At 46.3% G+C, this 18,602-nt stretch overlaps 1 protein-coding gene across 1 annotated transcript in view; it reads right to left on the reverse strand.

Moving 5' to 3' along the window:
• PANK4 (pantothenate kinase 4 (inactive)) overlaps positions 1–17,313 on the reverse strand; it is a 31,241-nt gene extending 13,928 nt beyond the window's left edge. Inside the window, exons 1-10 of the mRNA XM_035119830.3 lie at positions 14,297–17,313; positions 8,627–8,709; positions 7,707–7,915; positions 6,582–6,765; positions 5,724–5,816; positions 4,074–4,227; positions 3,007–3,188; positions 2,006–2,087; positions 721–821; positions 276–431 (exon numbers count right to left, since the gene is read on the reverse strand). Coding sequence (XP_034975721.1) covers positions 276–431; positions 721–821; positions 2,006–2,087; positions 3,007–3,188; positions 4,074–4,227; positions 5,724–5,816; positions 6,582–6,765; positions 7,707–7,915; positions 8,627–8,709; positions 14,297–14,432 — 1,380 coding nt within the window. The 5' untranslated portion in view covers positions 14,433–17,313. The remainder of the gene's footprint in view (positions 1–275; positions 432–720; positions 822–2,005; positions 2,088–3,006; positions 3,189–4,073; positions 4,228–5,723; positions 5,817–6,581; positions 6,766–7,706; positions 7,916–8,626; positions 8,710–14,296) is intronic.
• Between the last annotated feature and the right edge of the window lie 1,289 nt (positions 17,314–18,602).

The raw sequence follows: 18,602 nt of genomic DNA on the forward strand, positions 1-18,602 counted from the left end.
TGCACAAGCTCTCTCACTGCCCTGCTACCTTTCAAGATCTCTCTTTCAGAAGAGTGTAGGGCACAAAATGCAAACCACAAGCCAGTACATAGAAAAGATACAAGAAAAGTACCTTTATAATAATACAAAAAGAGGCTTAAGCACAAGATCTCCGTTTAAGCCTACTGGGTTTCCACAGACTTCCATGGGCTTCAATTTCCTATTAGGAAATCTGCACACACCCCTTGCAAATCCATGCAACATATGCGGCAACACATTTAAGAGAAGGCCCTCACCCCGTCCAAGGCCTCCTCGAAGCATGAGAGCCAGTACTTCCTAGCCATGGCATCGTCGGTGAGGTCAACCGTGTCCGGGATGTAAGTGGATGGATCCTTCAGCAAGGGAAGATTGACGAGCGGTCGTTCCAAACGATCCATTTCCAACATGTCAAACTTGGGAAGCGGGGAGAAAAGGTTGTGATCAGTATAGAATGAGATTAGACAGGAGACCTGCACCAACACATGTGGTTTACGCCTGGAGAAACTTGGGGAAAGAAACGCCATGGGGACCTGTGCCTTAGTGGCAATCTAGCATAACTACACGTCTTTTAAGTCCCAGGTCCTGCTGTCAGGCTTCCAATAATGGGCATCTGCTTGGCCACAGTGAGATCAGGTGGGCCTTTGGCCTGGTCCAGCAGCCAGCCTCTTCTCACCTGCGCAGCTCTATCCCAAGAAGACTCACCGTGCCGCTCCTTTCTCGTTGCATGGGGCAGATGTCTGGCGACGTGCTCATGAGCCCAGAACTGCCAGCGTAGTTTTCCCCCCAGCTGTACTGATTAGGATCTAGTAGATGGTGGGGTTGAGGAGGAGAGAAACAGAACCATTAGCTGAAGGCAAGAACATACAAGAAGATGCAGAGAGAGAGAGATTCCCACACATGCCACGGATTTACGATCTCTTGTACAAAGAATAAAAGCAAACAGCAAATAAAGCCAGGTGTTTGGGGAAGGCAATAGAACTTTGTTGGATCATACAACTGGGTTTAAAACAGGGTTTCCCAAACTTGGGTCTCCAGATGTTGTTTTTACTATAATTCCGATCTTCCCTGACCACTGGTCCTACTAGCTAGGGATGGTGGGAGTTGTAGTCCAACAACAGCTGGAGACCCAAGTCTGGGAAACCCTGGTTTAAAAAACAAAAAGGTTAGGGGGAAAACAAATGAAAGTTAACGATCATATTTACCTATTACAATGTTCTGATGGTGAATGACCATAGTCACGGTCACGAAGGGTTACATCTGACACTAGGCTTACTCAGAGTAAACCCAGTGCAGGCAACAGAACTAACCAAGGTTAATTAATTCCACTGGGTCTATTCTGAGCAGGATGCAGTACTGAGCAGGATGCAGCCCAAAGGAAATGGCCCTGACTCTTTGCCAGCAGTAAAGCTTTAAGCTGTGTGAAAACCTGGATTCCTTCTGGTGAGTGCCTGGAAGCTTTCAAGAGATGCCTATATGGTTTTATCTGGCTAGAAAATCACAAGAACAATTGAGCAAAAATTGGGAAAAGAAGAGAGACTTTTACCCTCTCCAATAATAAAACAGTGGGAACATGAGTAAACATTCTTAATACCCTGGTGAGAGGGGGTGGGGTAGGAGGAGAAGGAAGAGACTTCTCATGGACAGATGACCAACTTGACAATCCTACGTTGTGTTGGCCGATTATCCTTGTCACAACTGGGACTTGTTATGGGAAAAGTCACTGTTGGAGGCTTGACTTGCCCCCTCCTTTTTCTAGGCAGGAGGTGGTGGCGGCGCCATGTTCTGGCACAAACAGGCGGGCTGATGAGGAGGCCAAGTCTCTTTTAAAACCCACCACAGTAAATGGAGTGAGAAATTGGGAGCTCCATGCCCAGAAGTCCAAGAATGGCTGGAGCAGGAGACTTAATTTTCCACTGGCAGGCGGTTCGGACTCCCCACAGGGGATTGCAAACTTTTTCAGAGCGCTGGATTGGTGTTCTGTACTTACTGTCTTGCTCGGCTCCCTTCAGAAACGCCCCGATGGCTCCCAGGTATCCTTCATGCCTCAGGAACAAGGCCTGAACCTCTCCCTGCCACAACATGAAAATGTTTGTGTTGGGACAGCCTCCAATAGCTTGAAAAGCTCTTTTTGCATTACTGTGTTTACAGCTCTTAACAAAAGTGCAAGCACAGATCGTAAGCTGCAACCCTGACTTTGTGCAGGGATTCCAAGACCTATTTCACACAGAAATTCTGCAAGCGTAAACACGGCGCTTGAATTGGGCTTTTTGCTGCCTCCAGTCACACTGGGGTAAACAAAGACAACGGGGGCAAATACTGCAGTGGATATTTTGCAAAAACAAACAAACCAGGCAGCCACTGAGGGCATGAATTTCCCTGTCATTAGTTTTGCCTGACTCACTCATTTCATGCTAGTACTACTCAAATGCACAAAAATTAAGGGTCATTATTTAGGGCTTCCAATAAATGACACATTAAAAAGAAAGCCATGTCTCTAGACTAGCATGGCTTAGATCAGTGACTACCTGTTTCTTTACAGGCATTATGAAGCATGACAAATCTGAAAGGGTGGATTGCAGCTATTAATTTTGTTATAGTTTAATTACTTTTTAACCTTTATGTTCTCAGCTATCTGTGTTTGTTTTAATTTTTGTAAGCTGCCTTGCGTCCTGGTTCTGGGGAAAAGGCTGGACACACACCCACACCCTGCTTTACACACTCCAGGAATGGGGAGGCTGTGACCCTCCATATATTGTTGGACTCGAAACTCTGATCAGGCCAGCAAGCATAACCAAAGCCCAGGGGAGATGGGAGATGGAGTTCCACAACATCTAGTGGGCATCAGATTATTCACCCCTGGCTTAATCACACAGCTGCAAACCAAACAAACACCTTTAGTCATTCCCTGAAAACTAAAACCAAATAATAATAATAATAATAACAACAACAACAACAACAACAACAACAACAATAATAATAATTCATTACCTTGGAGAAGAAATTAATACTGTAAGTAATTGTGCGCATGGTGACTGGATGGCCTCGAATAAAAAAGCCTCCAAAATAAATTTTGTTCAGGTTGTGGAGTTTGGCGTAGAGGCAAGCCAGCTGCCCAATATCGTTGCTAATCATATGCAGCAAGCTTTTTGCCATGTCTTCTTTGGAAAATTCTAAAAAGGAGGACGATAGAGGGAGGAAAGAGATAAAAAGTAGGGGTAAACAACTTATGGTCCACAGCACAATTGTAAAAGTCGTCTGCAAGTAATCAGTTCAGATCTCTGGGAAGAGCAGACAGCCTACTGGGTGAGGAGAAAGAAAGAGACAGAGGGGGGGGGGTGAAGTGTGCCCCCTAAAAATTTGGCTCTAGCCCTGCTGCTACCTCTAGCATATGGCACCCAGAAGAAAAGACTGTCCCTTTAATCCAGAGATAGGCAAACATACCCAAGAGGATTCTTTTAGAGTCAGGGGTAGCCAACGCGGTGGTCTCTAGATATTGTTGGACTACAACTCCCTTCTTACCCATCTTTTGGGCATGCTGCCAGAGGCTGATGGGGGTTGTGGGTCAACAGGATCTAGAGCAGGCACCCCCAAACTGCGGCCCTCCAGATGTTTTGGCCTACAACTCCCATGATCCCTAGCTAACAGGACCAGTGGTCGGGGAAGATGGGAATTGTAGTCCAAAACATTTGGTGGGCCGAAGTTTGGGGATGCCCGATCCAGAGGGTCACCCCATTGGCTATCCCAGTTGTAGATGAGTAAGAATGCGTGAGAATTCATTCTGAAGGGAACTCTGGTGGTTTTCTGGAATGAATCAGGATGAAGCCAGCAGCAACTCTGGGGCTTGCTTGGTCAATTCAACACTAGACCTGCAGCCTCATCAGAATCAAATTACATGGTGAGCTCTGTCCATGGCCTACTCTGAGTAAAACCTACATACACTTCGTTTGTTTTAAAAGACTGACAGAGCAAGGCAGCAACTCAGCAGACAAACCCATGGGTTCTTTCACGGGTTTTATCACCGCACCAGCAGGACACAGTGAATTTTCAAAAGGTACCTTTGTCTGCTGTGGCAGATTTCCCGAAACTACTGGCGATCAGGTTTCCACTTAGCCCCAGCGTCTGGTAGGCTCCACCATAAACATCCTTCACAAGCATATCGACGTTTGTGTGCCGTCCCTTCGAAGCGAGCTGCAGCAACTCATCAAATTTCTAAAAAACAAACAACACCCCCGCAAACGTCGCTTGAGCACCTCTTGATGTGAAGGATAATTCTTAACCATACCTGTCATTCTGCAGATCGCACCCGAGACTACATAGGAACTTGCCTTATGCAGAATCAGACTATTGGTTCATCCAGCTCAGATCTGCCTACAATCACTTGCAGCAGCTCTCAATCAGACTGCCTTCCACAGCCCTACTTGGAGATGCTGGGGATTCAATCTGGGACCTTCTGCACGCAAAGCAGATGTTCTACCACTTAGCTATGACTAGGCCTGTTTGAGAGCCAGAGCGTGATGGTGCCTTCACCTGGCAGTATATTGTGGGTGGGGCTTGCCTGCACCCGGCTCCCTTTGTCACCAATGCCCAGCACATGGAGGGAGGAACAAGCAGCATCGGCCCTGGCCCTTGGGGCACCAGGGTGAAACCAGCACTGCTGCCACCGAGCGAGCTGAGGCGGTTTTTACCCCAGTGCCTTGTGGAGCCGGGGCCGATGCAGCTTGTTCCTCCCTCCACTTTTCAACATCACGATGTATCACTATATCAAGATGTTTGGCTGGTGATACATCACCATGTTAAAAAGCTGGCATTGACCAGACTTAGCTATGACCCTAAAGGTAAAGGGACCCCTGACCATTAGGTCCAGTCGTGTCTGACTCTGGGGTTGCGGCACTCCTCTCGCTTTAATGGCCGAGGGAGCCGGCATACAGCTTCCGGGTCATGTGGCCAGCATGACTAAGCCACTTCTGGCGAACCAGAGCAGCGCACAGAAACGCTGTTTACCTTCACGCCGTAGAGGTACCTATTCATCTACTTGCAATTTGACGGGCTTTCAAACTGCTAGGTTGGCAGGAGCAGGGACTAAGCAATGGGAGCTCACCCCATCGCAGGGATTCAAACCGCCAACCTTCTGGTCGGCAAGCCCTAGGCTCTGTGGTTTAACCCACAACGTCACTCGCGTCCCAGCTATGACCCTACTTCAACATAAATAATTGGCACAGTTCTCACGTTGCTTTTTTTTTAATGGCACATAGAGATGATTTTTAAATATTAAGCTGTTTAGAAATGCTTTCAGATTAATAAATGTTTCCATGTGCAAAACAAATAAGAAACAACATCTAGCACTTTAATCAATTAAACTGCCTTAAACAGCTTAATTCTGGTTAACTTTGAAACTATTCCGTCTCTATCATCTCTCCTAAATTCTGTTGTTTTAAGGAGACTGTTAAATGGAGTAAATTACAAAATGAATCAATAAATCATTCTGAAGCAAATAAATAGAGGAGCATTAGGTCCCGTGGACTTCCCACCTGAAGCTATTCACCGCAGACATAGATTAACTTCCTGCGGTAAGAACAAGGCCTTGGTCTAGGAAGCACCAATGCCAATTTGCGCTTCTCACTCAGAACAAGAGGGGTAGCCAAGGTGGCCAAGAGATCTTCCCTTATTAGCAACACACCCAAGCCATGACAAAATTGCAGTATTACCTTTGTTTGTGTAAGCAATGCTCCGAGACCCCAGAATGTGCCCCCTCCAATTGAGCTCCCTCCAATCCACTCAAATTTATCTTCCGTTTCCACCTATCAGGAGCAACAACAGAGATTACAGCTGTAATATCAACATGAACACATATCTCAGGGTGTGCCTGTCTGGACATGTTTTTCCCTTGGGGAAACCCAGCTTTCAAATAACCAGGAAGAGAGAGAAAGGTGGTGATCAGTACGGTATGAACAGCCTAGACAGGTGACCTATGCAAACCATGCATGGTTTTAACCAGGTGGAGCAGCCGGAAGATCTTCAATTGCAGGGCAAAAAGGAGACAAAAGGAACCACGTATTAGATGTATCTTTTAGATCAAGAGTGAGGAACCTTTTTCAGACAGAGGGCCACATTCCCTTTTGCACAACCTTCTGGGGGCAGCATGTCAGTGGTGGGCGTGGCCACAGGCAAAGGTGGGCGGAGCAATGACTGAAAATTTTACCTTTGTACAGTAAGCTAGTTCCCACACATGCCCACAGATCCCTCTTCATCCTCCATCCAGAGAAGCAGGAAGCTTTATCAGAGTTCAAGGACACATTCCAGATAGGCAAAATCAGTCAAGGAGGGTATGAAGCAGGGCCAGTGAGGGGTGTGGCTTGGGGAGGGGGGGTGGGCCTGGATGCTAGATAGCGTGGCCTGGAAGGCCAGATTCAGCCAAAGGTTCCACATCCCTGTTTTAGATCAATTGAAAAATGACAAGTCACCAGCCAGATTCCAGCCAGCAGCCTTTCCTTCATCAATCTAAACTACACTTTCCATATATGCATATGAATTATCAACTGAATTGTTAAGCTGATTTTACATACCTTCACTATGGAAACTCCCGAGCCGATATTGACTAGCAAATAAGGGAAGATATGTGGGTGGTTCATCTGAAATCGGAACTCTGGGTCTGCATCCTTCATGTATGCAAATGCCTCGTGGGGGATGTTCTTTAGCACAAAGTTGCACCCTTTAATTAGGCAGGTCATGACATCTTCTTTATCTAACCTAAAATATGAATTAAAAAAAAGTGAAGTTCCTTTTCTTTCAGCTCTATGTGCTTTACAAGACTCAGATTAATTCTGCTGTGAATTTTACCCCAATGACTTTGAAAATTGAAGTGTGCAAGTGTTGTCTCGGGCGCGTGTGTGTTGGTGGGGAATTAATCTGGGGGAGGGGGAGGGAAGTGACCAGAAGCGGGTGGTGCCCACAGCAACTTGCTCAAAACTCCAGAAGTACCCATAAAAAAGTTCCTGGTGTGAAGTCTCCCCGTCTGATCACTTAAGAGAGAATTCTCTTCGACTGGTGAAAAAGAACTGTCCTTTATGTTGTGCTCCACAGATAGCATTAATCTTGCTTGGCTATTCTGAGAGAGCAGGGAGTGGATCACCCCACTTTCAATGAGGTCTCATTCTTTTCAAGGGACCTCACACACATTCAACTCTGCAACCTGTATTGCAGGTTGCTCTGTTGCTTCCTCTCACCACAGGTAAACAAGGAAGTGGCTGTGTTCAAGTCTAGGTGAGGCATCACTCCTTCTGCAGCTACGCTGGTCTCTGTTTGCTCACAGACCACCTCTATATGCTCTGCGAAACCTACCAGCCTTCCCTCCACCCAGCCCATCAAGTTAGAATAAAAAAATTGAGAAGTCTACGCAGTGTGCAATTCTACAGCCCAGACTTGGCCAGTTATCAAGTTACAGATTCCCTTCGACTTCCAAGGTACGACAGTATAAACAGATATATGTGTATACGTATATATCTGTATGTTGCTACAGAAGCTTGTTTGGGGGCTGAAGAACAGGGTAAAAACAAGTCAAGAGAATCTGCCTCCCAAAGCAAGTGGTTTGCTTCCTCTTCATGGCAAGGCCAAGTGATCAAAGCACACAGCAGCCCATCAAAGCCAATAATAATTCCCAACACAAAGGATGCCTTTGCATTTCCACTTACTTTAGTCCCAGCTTCTTCTCAATAAGGTCTTTGAATTTGTACGCACCACCTCCTGTGGCTTTGATCACTTTCGTTTCCGTGTTGACGAGATGGTCTTTGATGAAGTCCAGGCAGGTTTCAATATAGGCGTTCTCAAACTTAATGAAATGCAGCCGAGCCGTTATCTCCTCTTGCACCGTGATTTCGTAGGGCGATTCGTGTTCTACGTCCTTCAGGGAACAGCAGCAACAACAACAACAAAAATGTGAACAACAGCCCCAACTCTAAAAAGAAAAGCAAATTCAGAGGTTGCTTTCCTTTTTTATTTTTTATTATTGCTTGTTTGGAGCATTTGTACCCCACATTTCGGCCAAAAAGGCTCCCAGATCTGCTTGCATATAATCAAGTAAAACAAGACAGTCCCTACCCGCAGGTTTGCGATTCCAAAAAGATGTGACACACAAGGAAACGGGGATAGGGAGGGAAGAGGAAAAGCAAAAACTCAGAAACCAATTTCTAAATAGTTGTTCCTATAAGGACCAGCTGGCACAGTTCAGGGGCAGGAGGTGCTTGATGCAGCGGGGTCTCCAGCAAAGCTGATGAAATGAGCCCTACCTCCTATCTCTTCCTCTGAGAAAGCCTGATGCAATGGCTGCCCCCCAAGTGACAGTCGAGGGGAGAGGAGGTCTGATGGAGCTGGCCTGTCACGGCAGAACCGATGGGAGTAAGCTCCGCTTCCTATCTCTCCCACTGAGGAAGTCTAAATTTAGCGGTCTAAATCTGCCGCAAAATGCCACTATAGCATGATTTAAAACTATTGCAATATCCACACGTTCGTATATTTTGAGTACTGTATGTTTTCTATTGTCACTCTCTTCAAATGAACATTAACAAAATCAGTAAGGATTTTGGCTGCGCAGTAATAAAAATAATAATCTTACCTTTCCTGACTGATCAAAAGATCGTACTCTTGCCACTTTATGTTGCACTGTTGAATAATAAGCCAATTTGGCCAGTGACCCACCTGCCGACAAAATAAAAATATTATAGCAGCGAGATAAGCATTTGGAGCAGCTAACATGGGGCCTCTCCAGAAGTCTACAAATCCCATCAGCCTCAGCCAGCTAAGGATGATGGGAGCTGTAGTCCAGCAACATCAGGAGAGCACTGCAGTGGCTACCTCTGGCCTACAAGATCAGGGCATGGACAGCAGAGACCTGTTAAGTTAGACCAAGCTAGTCTCAGCTGGCATGCGTCCTAGGCGGTGACCCACCTGAATATTAAGGAGGTAAGGAAAGCACAGTTATATTGATTGAAGATACAACTAATTTGCAGCTTATGCGTGTTTTACTTGCGTAATCGCAGCTTTATATGCTTGGCCAAAAAAAAGGGGGGAGCGGAAGAGTGGAGTTGCAAGGGGGTGGGAGAACGGGAAAAAAACTGTTGGCTATCCCACCCCCCACCCCCATTGCACTCACCCTGTGAGAGCGTTTGGAGGTTCAGAGAGAGTCTGTATCAGCTTTGGGAGAGACTGCAGAGGTGATCAAAGAGTCTTCAGTTGCTTTGGGAGTGTTTTTTAAAGGGTTGCATTGTCTATGCTCAATTCTGGCTTTACACGCTACCCCAGAATGTAACCCCTGCCTAAGGTGAGAGCCAACTGCTGCCTTACAATATGACCTGTTTTTAATCTACGTTATGCCAGCTTGGTTTTATATATCCTTTAAGTTGTGAGGTAATGCCTTAGTGACCAACGTAACACTTGTAAGCTTCTTTACATAATATTTTGTGCTTTAGCGAATATCATTTGAACTCCAATTAACAGTAAACTGATTGTTTTTGTAGGGAGGATCAAGCTGGTCAACAATCAAGAAGCATGCCACAAGTAGTTTAAATGCTTTCTTTTAACTGAGCTGTGAGCAATGTAACTGTTTGGCAACCTCACTTATTTTTCTGTAACTTGCAGCAATTGTTTTCTCTAGAAGTAGGGCGGTGAGGAAATCCATCTGCAGCAATATGCATAGAGCTAATGCTTCATGGGCAAGTTTGAAATTTATAGTAATGCTTTTTGGAAACCGGGGGGGGGGGGGGGATACGGTTTTCTGGCAAATGACATGTCACCAGAATAACGTGGCAATTCACTGCAAGGCACCCACAAATCAATGCCTTCAAAAGCAAGCGACACTGTGCATATGATAAATTTTACTATGCTCCACAAGTGGCAGGTCAGCATTAAGTGGGGGTCTGACCCTGGCCTCCCATGTGTTAGTCCAACATGTTCAACTTAATTTCGACTTTGACTATAGAGTTAGGTACTCATGGTATAGGACCATAATCATTCAGAAACTATAGCTAGACGGTGAAAGGTTGCAAGCCTATTACATATGTTATAACTGGAGAGTTCTTTTCAGTCTAAAATATGTTGGGGTGTATCCAACAACGCTTTACTCAGAGTAGGCCTACTAAAATTAAATTCAAAAAGGCCAGTCAGATTAATTTCAGTAGGTCTCTTCTGAGCTGGACCGACATTAATTTAGGAACAGCTCACATTATAAAATATCAAGAGCGGTATGCAGAAAAACTAAATATGAATATAAAATATGCATTGGAAGTAGCAACAGATTTTTTTTTAAAAAAAAACACAATACAAACACCAAGAGGCAATTATTTTAAATATTAATCCTTTACGGCTGCACCCTCCTCTCTCTCTTCTGTGTGCGGACCAGAAGATGGTCCCAAAAGTAGTCTAATCAGCAAAGCGACAATTATTTTACAATCCAAGGATGTGCTTAATCCGCTCTGAGCCTTCCAAGCACACCCTCGCCACGGGTTTTTTGGTAGTTCCCACCCACAATTTTCAGGATTGCCCAACGTGTAGTTATTTCCTTTTGTCAGGACTAATCTCCAGAAAGCTGCGGAAAATGCTGAACTGAAGCGTTTCCCCTTCCCCATCGAGATAAGGGAGTTGCAGCCTTCCGCAGGAAAACACAACACACAAAGGAAATTAGTATTTCACACAGAGCATAGCTAAGGCTGTGGCATCCGCTCCCACAGGTGCAGTGGTGGCCACCAACTTGGATGGCTTTAGAAAAGGATTAAACCAATTCATGGAGAACAAGGCAATCAGTAGCTAGTAGGCAGGATGACTGTGTTCAGCTTCCGCTGTCAGAGGCATTGTACCTCTGCATGCCAGTTGCTGGAAAGCATAGGAGGGGAGGAGTGATCCTGCACTCAGGTCCTGCTTGTGGGATTCCCATAAGGGGCATCACCAGGCTTGCCACTGGATGGATTACATGCGCCTTTGGTTCCAGCAGGTCTCTTCTTAAGTTCTCCCCCATTTTTATGAAATATGCAGCTCCAATACACTTTTAAAGCTGGCACATAGTTCCTTCCTAAAAGATTAAAAAAATGAAAGAGCATGCACTCCAGAATTTGAGTTGGGGTGAACAGGGATGCATCATAAGTCTGTTCAAGCTGCATGTGTTCTCAAGTTGTTGTTGTTAAGTACATTTTAAATGTTCCCCAAGGAGGCGAAAGGCTTACATGTAGAAATGTCAGACGAGAGAGAGAGAGAGAAAGAGAGAGAGAGAGAATGCAAGGACTTGCACCAAACACAGAGGGTGGTGGTGGTTGTTTTTATAATCAGGGGAACGTTCCCACAAACTCCCACCTGCAACCTGGAATACGTGAAAAAAGTTGCACCACTTTATTCTGAAAGCTGTGCAAAGTACAGAAGAAGAGCTGCTGGATCAGGCAGTAGACCTCTGAACATCCAATTTATACCAGATTCCGCAGAAAATTCTGCAAGTATGGAAGCAGGAAAGACAGCCTGGGTATCTGAACCCAGTTTTACTACATCTGCTGAATTAACATACTATTAAAAACATACTCTTTGTAGGGAGTTTGCTTTTGGTGGGTTTTTTTTTTTTTTTGGCCTTTGTGTTTGAAGTGACAAATGCACAACAAGCAGCACTGAATAGGATTCTATTAAAAACAAAGACCTATATTGATGTCCACTGTGACACTGTTCTGCAACTGTGAGTGGGGAAAAAAATTTCTAGAGTGTAACAACATGTGATACCTGATTTATGTCTAATTGGCAGAGCTAAGTGGGTGTCCAAACACTGTTTCGGACACCCACTGTGGGATGCTCTTGTGTCTGAGGTTATAGCTAATCTCCTTGCTTTAATTCCACTCTGACCTAGTGAGAAGGAATCAAGCTCTAGCATTTAACCCACATTTTTGGTTAGATGCAATAAATAAAACTATCATCTCTCTCTCTTTTTTGGAGAAGTTACACTCCACAAGGGGGCGAGGGATACCAGCTCAAGCTCTTAATGCAAACCCAATCCTTTGATTTTAATTGCGTGGTATAATTTTATCTACTGTGGGGCTTGAATTACAGATGATTCAAAATGTAAGACAAAAATGAGAACATCTTGTTCCAGCAAGACTCAGGTTTTAAACGAATCTTGAGAAAACACAACTCAGATCATTCTCCCAACAACAAAAGAGCAAAAGTAAGGCACAGCCACCAATGCTTGCTAAGCAGCAGTTCCAGGAACAACATGTAATGGCATGAGATGTCTAGCTCTTTATAAATCAGCATAATTATGTGACAAAAGGACCTCTTCTTGAAATGAGGTTTATGGCTTATCCCCACCCACATCTAATATGAAAATTGTCTCTTTTAGACAGGTAAAAGGTTCAAGTGATAGCCAGTAGTAGTCCATCTCAAAGCAGAACCACTGAAACCATTGACCTAAGCAACGTTTAAATCTATTAATCTCAGCTTTAAGTATGATTTAGCTGGATGTCCTTCATTGACAGGGATGCAGCAAAATATCAGATCTGTCCTATCCTCCTCACACACGCAAACGTTCAGGAATGAAAAACCAGGGACAAATGCAAGACAGCAGTGATAAAGGCAGGTCAGTGCTACAGTATTTACTGTCCCAAACCTAGGCCCGCTGTCCATTTCCTGGCCTGCCTCAACCGATGAAGAATAATCTGTCCTTTTCAGCCACAAATTCTTTAATCCTACACTGTAGTATAAATGAATATATGCAAAATACTTTAAACACCAAAGTCTACTGGGGAGAAAGGGTGGGATATAAATTTAATAATAGATAGGATATAATGTTATATAATGTTTAAAGACAGGAGTGCCTGGCGTGCTATGGTCCATGGGGTCACGAAGAGTCGGACACGACTGAACGACTAAACAACAACAACGTTATACCAAATAAGCAGCACTTTCAGTTTTTGTTTATTATTTGTTTATTGCCTTTGTATCCCATCTTTCCTCCAAGGTTCTTAAAATAGCAAACAGGGCTCTCCCTCTCTCTGTTTTATCCACACAACAATCCTGTGAGCTAGGTTAGGCTGATAAGTAGCACCTGGCTCAAGGTCACCCAGCGAGCTTCATGGCTGAGGGGGAATTTTAACCTTGGTCCTCTAGGTACTATTCCAACACGCCACAACCATACTGCACTGGCTTTGAACATGTTTAAAGCACGTTACATAAAATGACCGTGTAATAATACACCTCCATATCAGCAGTGGGGAACTCCACCCTCCCCCAGGCCGAGGGCCACATTCCCTCCTAGGCAACCTGCCGAGGGCCACATGCAATCAATGGGCGGGGTGGGCAGAGCAGTGAATGCAAAACTTTAACTTTACACAACAAGTGAGTTTCTACACTGGCATGCACAAAACACCCATCCGCCTACCCTCCAACAAGATGAACGCGAGGCACATTTCAAGGACTCGTTTCCAGCCAAGCAAAAAACAGAACTTAGGATAGCTCGGTCAGTAGAGCACACGAGACTCTTCATCTCAGGGTCGTGGGTTCGAAACCCCACTTTGGGCAAAAGATTCCTGCACCACATGGGGTTGGACTAGATGACCCTCGTGGTCCATTCCAACTCTCTGATCCTATGTGTGCAATGCTGGGCTGGCGGAGGGCTGGTGTAGCCATGAGGGCCGGGGAGAAAGGCCCTGGGGGCCACCTCTGCTAACCTGCCCAATCCTATTTCCCCTTCCTCCAAGGGTAGCACATTCCCCAACCCCCCATTTGGGGAGAAAACAAAGTCAAACTCCTTTCCAGTTCCCCCACCCCAAGTATGGGGGGGATACCCACGCAGCCCCCAGCCCCAAATCCTGGCGGGGTTTCCCACCCCTAATGGCAGGGAAGGTACAGCCAAAGCAGGCAACCTTGTTTATACGTTCTCTTCTCTACCTCTCCCCCGCCCCCTCCCGGCCCCTGGGCAAGGCACTCTGGGCTCCGTAGTTTTCTCGCCGCGAGCCAGCGCCGGCCGCGGTGAGAGCGAGAACTACATCTCCCAGCGTGCGCCGTACCGCCTGCTTGGCCCCGGGGCACGCCGGGACTTGCAGTCCGCTTCTCCCTCTGCTGCCACGGACCGCTATGGGACGCTGGACTACCGTTCCCGGCGTCCCTCGCGCGGCGGCGCCTCAGCTCCTCCGCGCGTTCGCCTCCCTTTTTCTCTCAGCGCTTCAAATGAAGGTGGTGAAGTGGCCGTGAGGAGCGGCGCTGGCTGCCGCCTCCGCCTCTCCGCCCTCAGCGGCGTCCCTCCCCGCCAGCCCCGGCTCACCGATGTCGATGGCGAAGCGCTTGGCGTTCTCCAGGTTGCGGAAGATCTCGTCCGGCGGGAGGGTGATGCTCTTGTCCAGGCTGCCGCTGACGCCGCCGCTGTTCCTACCACCGCCTCGCCCGCCCCGCTCCGCCATTTTGGACGCATCGACCCGCTCTCTGCGTGCCCGGCCTCTTTAGGCATGCAAATTTATGCGCATATGTTTTGCGTGCTAAATACCGGGGAGGAGGAGGGGAAAGAGGCTCCGCATACATCTAAAGGGGGAAGTGGGCGGCGCTTTCCAGAAGCTCCGCCCACGCCTCGTTGCCTTTCTCACCATTCCTGCCGAGGGGATAAAACGCTTTAGGCTGCCTCCACTCGAAATGCGCTTACTCGGGAGTAGGGACAGATGGACCTGCCAGATTCCTTCAGTTCGGTTCTCCACGTTTCCACATAAGATTTGCAAATCACCATCATCATTATTACTATTTTTAAAGCATTCCCGAAAATTATACTCAACTTTTTAGCGAGTTTTTTCTCCACACACACACATATATATATACCGTATATATTGCAAAGCACTTAACTGCAGCATGTTGCATTTTTGTATGACATATGCGTTTGTAATGGAGATTTCACGCTAGTATTTGCATTTCACTGCGAGTTACTTGGCTGGAGAATTGCATTGCAAAATTCGGAGAAGAGTTTTCACAAGAAGAAAAGGGGGGGGGGGCTTCCTGAATATCCATCACTATTTTAGTGTGAATTTGTCCTGTTCTGCACATGTTTGTATGCAGTTTTTCCTAGCATACGCGCCCCCCCCCCCGAGCATGGCAGTTCTGTATGTTTTCACAAACATGCATTTTAATGGAGAATTTAGGGTACCATATGCAGTTCTGTGCACGTTACTTGGTTGGAGAAATACATTGCAGAGGAGAGTTTGGATTTGAAAAAGAAAAAAGCCCTTCTGAATTTTTATGGAGACTTTATGATAGCATATGCATTTTAGCAAACATTTCTTGGCTGGAGAAATATATTACAAAATCCAGAGGAGAGTGCATTAAAAAAGAGAGAAAAAGGTGGGGCACTGCCTTATACTGAAATAAACCACAGATCCAGCTGGTTTACGATTGTACTTGACGAGTGGCAGCAGCTCTTCAGGGTTTCAGACAGGACATTCCCAGCCCTGCCTGGAGATTCCAGGGATTGGACATGGGACCTTCTGCATGCAAAGCAGATGCTCTGGCCACAGGGGCTGCCTGAAACATTTCGGCTCCTGAGGCAAGATGTGCCACCGCCACACATGTGATGGGGGGGGGGGCAAGCATGAAGCTCTGCAAGTACTTTCCCTCAAGGAAAACCCCTTGCAAATCCTGGCCATCAGGATGAGACCCTACCTGCCCGCAGACTGTCTTGCCAGAGTGGTGCATGCTCTAGTTATCTCCCGCTTGGACTACTGCAATGCGCTCTACGTGGGGCTACCTTTAAAGGTGACCCAGAAACTACAACTAACCCAGAATGCGGCAGCTAGACTTGTGACTGGGAGCAGCCGCCGAGACCACATAACACCGGTCTTGAAAGATCTACATTGGCTCCCTGTACGTTTCCAAGCACAGTTCAAAGTGTTGGTGCTGAGCTGACCTTTAAAGCCCTAAATCGCCTCGGTCCAGTATACCTGAAGGAGCGTCTCCACCCCCATCACTCTGCCCGGACACTGAGGTCCAGTGCCGAGGGCCTTCTGGCGGTTCCCTCGTTGTGAGAAGCCAAGTTGCAGGGAACCAGGCAGAGGGCCTTCTCGGTGGCGGCGCCCGCCCTGTGGAACGCCCTCCCATCAGATGTCAAAGGGAAAAACAGCTACCAGATTTTTAGAAGACATCTGAAGGCAGCCCTATTTAAGGAGACTTTGAATGTTTAATAGATTATTTTATTTCATTTTTCTGTTGGAAGCCGCCCAGAGTGGCTGGGGAAACCCAGCCAGATGGGCGGGGTATATTATTATTATGATTATGATTATGATTATGATTATTATTGACAGTGGGTGGAGAAGGGGGTAAACACTACAAGGATGTCTGGAACACCTCATGATGACTTGGAGATAGGGAGATGTTCTGGAGAGCTTTGTCAGGGCCTCCCGCTACCCCTTTGGGTGGGGGGTGACTGGTGGCAAAGTGGAGTGGTGGACTGCTCTGCCTTTGCCTCCTTTGCCTGGGTTGCTTCTCCAGTGATGACAGAAGCAGTGCGGCAGGTGAGGTGCTGTGTCTTGTGTTTGCAATGCCTGAGGCGGCTGCTTCACCCTACCTCACGGGTGGGCCGGTTGTGTCAAACCACCTCCATGTGGCTCTTCCCCTAAGCACTAGCTGAGCAGGCCTCTGAAAAATAAGGCATTTTTGAGGTTTGCAGAAGTATAATAATAAAGGGCAACTCCACTCCCCCCACGGTCGAATGTATTTATTAACAATGCTTGTACACTGTCCAGTAAGTAATGTTCCCTGGGCCGTGAACAATACAGAGTAAAACGCGTTAAAATATACAGTTGGATGTTCACAATTAAACCCACAGCAACAATTGGAGCTGAGCATGCTCTATGGCCACGAAACATTGAGAGATGAGTGGTGGGAGAGTAGAATAAATATCTTGGTGGAGGTCATGACTGGCTGGACAACCTTGCTAACAAATCACCTTACATTTCATTGCAGCTCCCACTTTGATCAGAGTTGTTTTTGTTTTAATGGGGAAAAGGCCACAAGATGGCGCAATGTAACTTGACAATGTTGCTGTTCCTCCTTTCTGGGGGTGGCTGGTGGGCGCTTTTCTTATGTTCTTAATCTTTCGGGGAGGGTGCCTACCATTAATATCCACTCTGGGCAGCTAACGGCACATATAAAAACATTGGGGGTGGGGTGGGGATGTTATTGTTTTGTTTCTTATTTTATTGTTTTGCTTGTTATTATGTTACGTATTTTTGTGTTTTTATATTGTTAGCTGCCCTGTGATCCTCAGATGAAAGGTGATATAGGAATTCAATAAATGAATGAATGAATGAATAGATAGATTTTTTTTAAAAAAATGAATAGATAATTGAAACAGATTAGTCACAGGAATAAGGTGGGTCCTAAAAACACACACCTGAGGTTTCAAAGGACAGGGTAAATCTTCAGTGTAATGAAGATGCAGGACATACGTCTGTGAGGAGGGAATTACACAACTTAAAGGCTGCCACAGAGAATGCCTTGAGTGAACATGGAAGGCCTTTAACAAGTTTGGATTTCTGGTTAAACCACTGAGCCTAGGGCTTGCTGATCAGAAGGTCGGCGGTTCGAATCCCTGTGACGGGGTGAGCTCCCGTTGCTCGGTCCCAGCTCCTGCCAACCTAGCAGTTCGAAAGCATGTCAAAATGCAAGTAGATAAATAGGAACCGCTACAGCGGGAAGGTAAACGGCGTTTCCATGTGCTGCTCTGGTTTGCCAGAAGCGGCTTTGTCATGCTGGCCACATGACCTGGAAGCTGTACGCCGGCTCCCTCGGCCAATAATGCGAGATGAGCGCGCAACCCCAGAGTCGGTCACGACTGGACCTAATGGTCAGGGGTCCCTTTACCTTTACCTACCTGATGGGTGGTCTTTGGAGGGTAGGGTTGCCTAGGGGAGAGCAGTTGTGGCAGTTCCAAGGTTGTTGAATTCCCTCCTTGCAGAGATGCATCTGTCCTGTGACTCTTAATTTGTTTTAAAGAGTTTTCAGTAATGAATTTTAAATATTGTATTTCGTCCTGGGACCTTTTAGTGAAGGATGAGTAAGAAAAACTGAATAAATAATAAGTGAAACGGAAAGGTTCTTGGTTAATTGATAATTTCTTCTTTCAGGTTGCAATTGGAGCCAGGCTTTCCTGGAGTCATAAGTGGGCTTTGCCCTAGCCTAGACAAGCAATGCAATAAGAAAGAAGGGAGAGCTTTCGTGCATGTGCAGAGTGTCGTTTTTGCAGCCCTGGGGAACCACAAACACCTCCACACATCTGGAATTAGGAGACAAGGGCTCCTCTACATCTGCACTGTACGTTTAAAGCAGTGTCCTACCACTTTAAGCAGTCATGGCTTCCCCCAAAGAATCTTGGGAGCTGTAGTCTTGAGTGTTGTTAGGAGACCCCTATTCCCCCCACTACAGTTCTTAGAGTGGTTTAACAGTCAATCTCTTCTCGCAGGGAACTCTGGATATTGTAACTCTCTGAGGGGAATAGGGGCCTTTCCAAACAAGTCTCAACACCACTAACAAATGCTCTGTTATGTGTGCGTACAGTTCACTAAAACTGCTCTCCTAAGCAGATTTGGGAGTCT

This window comes from Zootoca vivipara, chromosome 6 (assembly GCF_965207765.1).
Source record: "Zootoca vivipara chromosome 6, rZooViv2.hap1.1, whole genome shotgun sequence".
Classification (NCBI taxonomy): domain Eukaryota; kingdom Metazoa; phylum Chordata; class Lepidosauria; order Squamata; family Lacertidae; genus Zootoca; species Zootoca vivipara.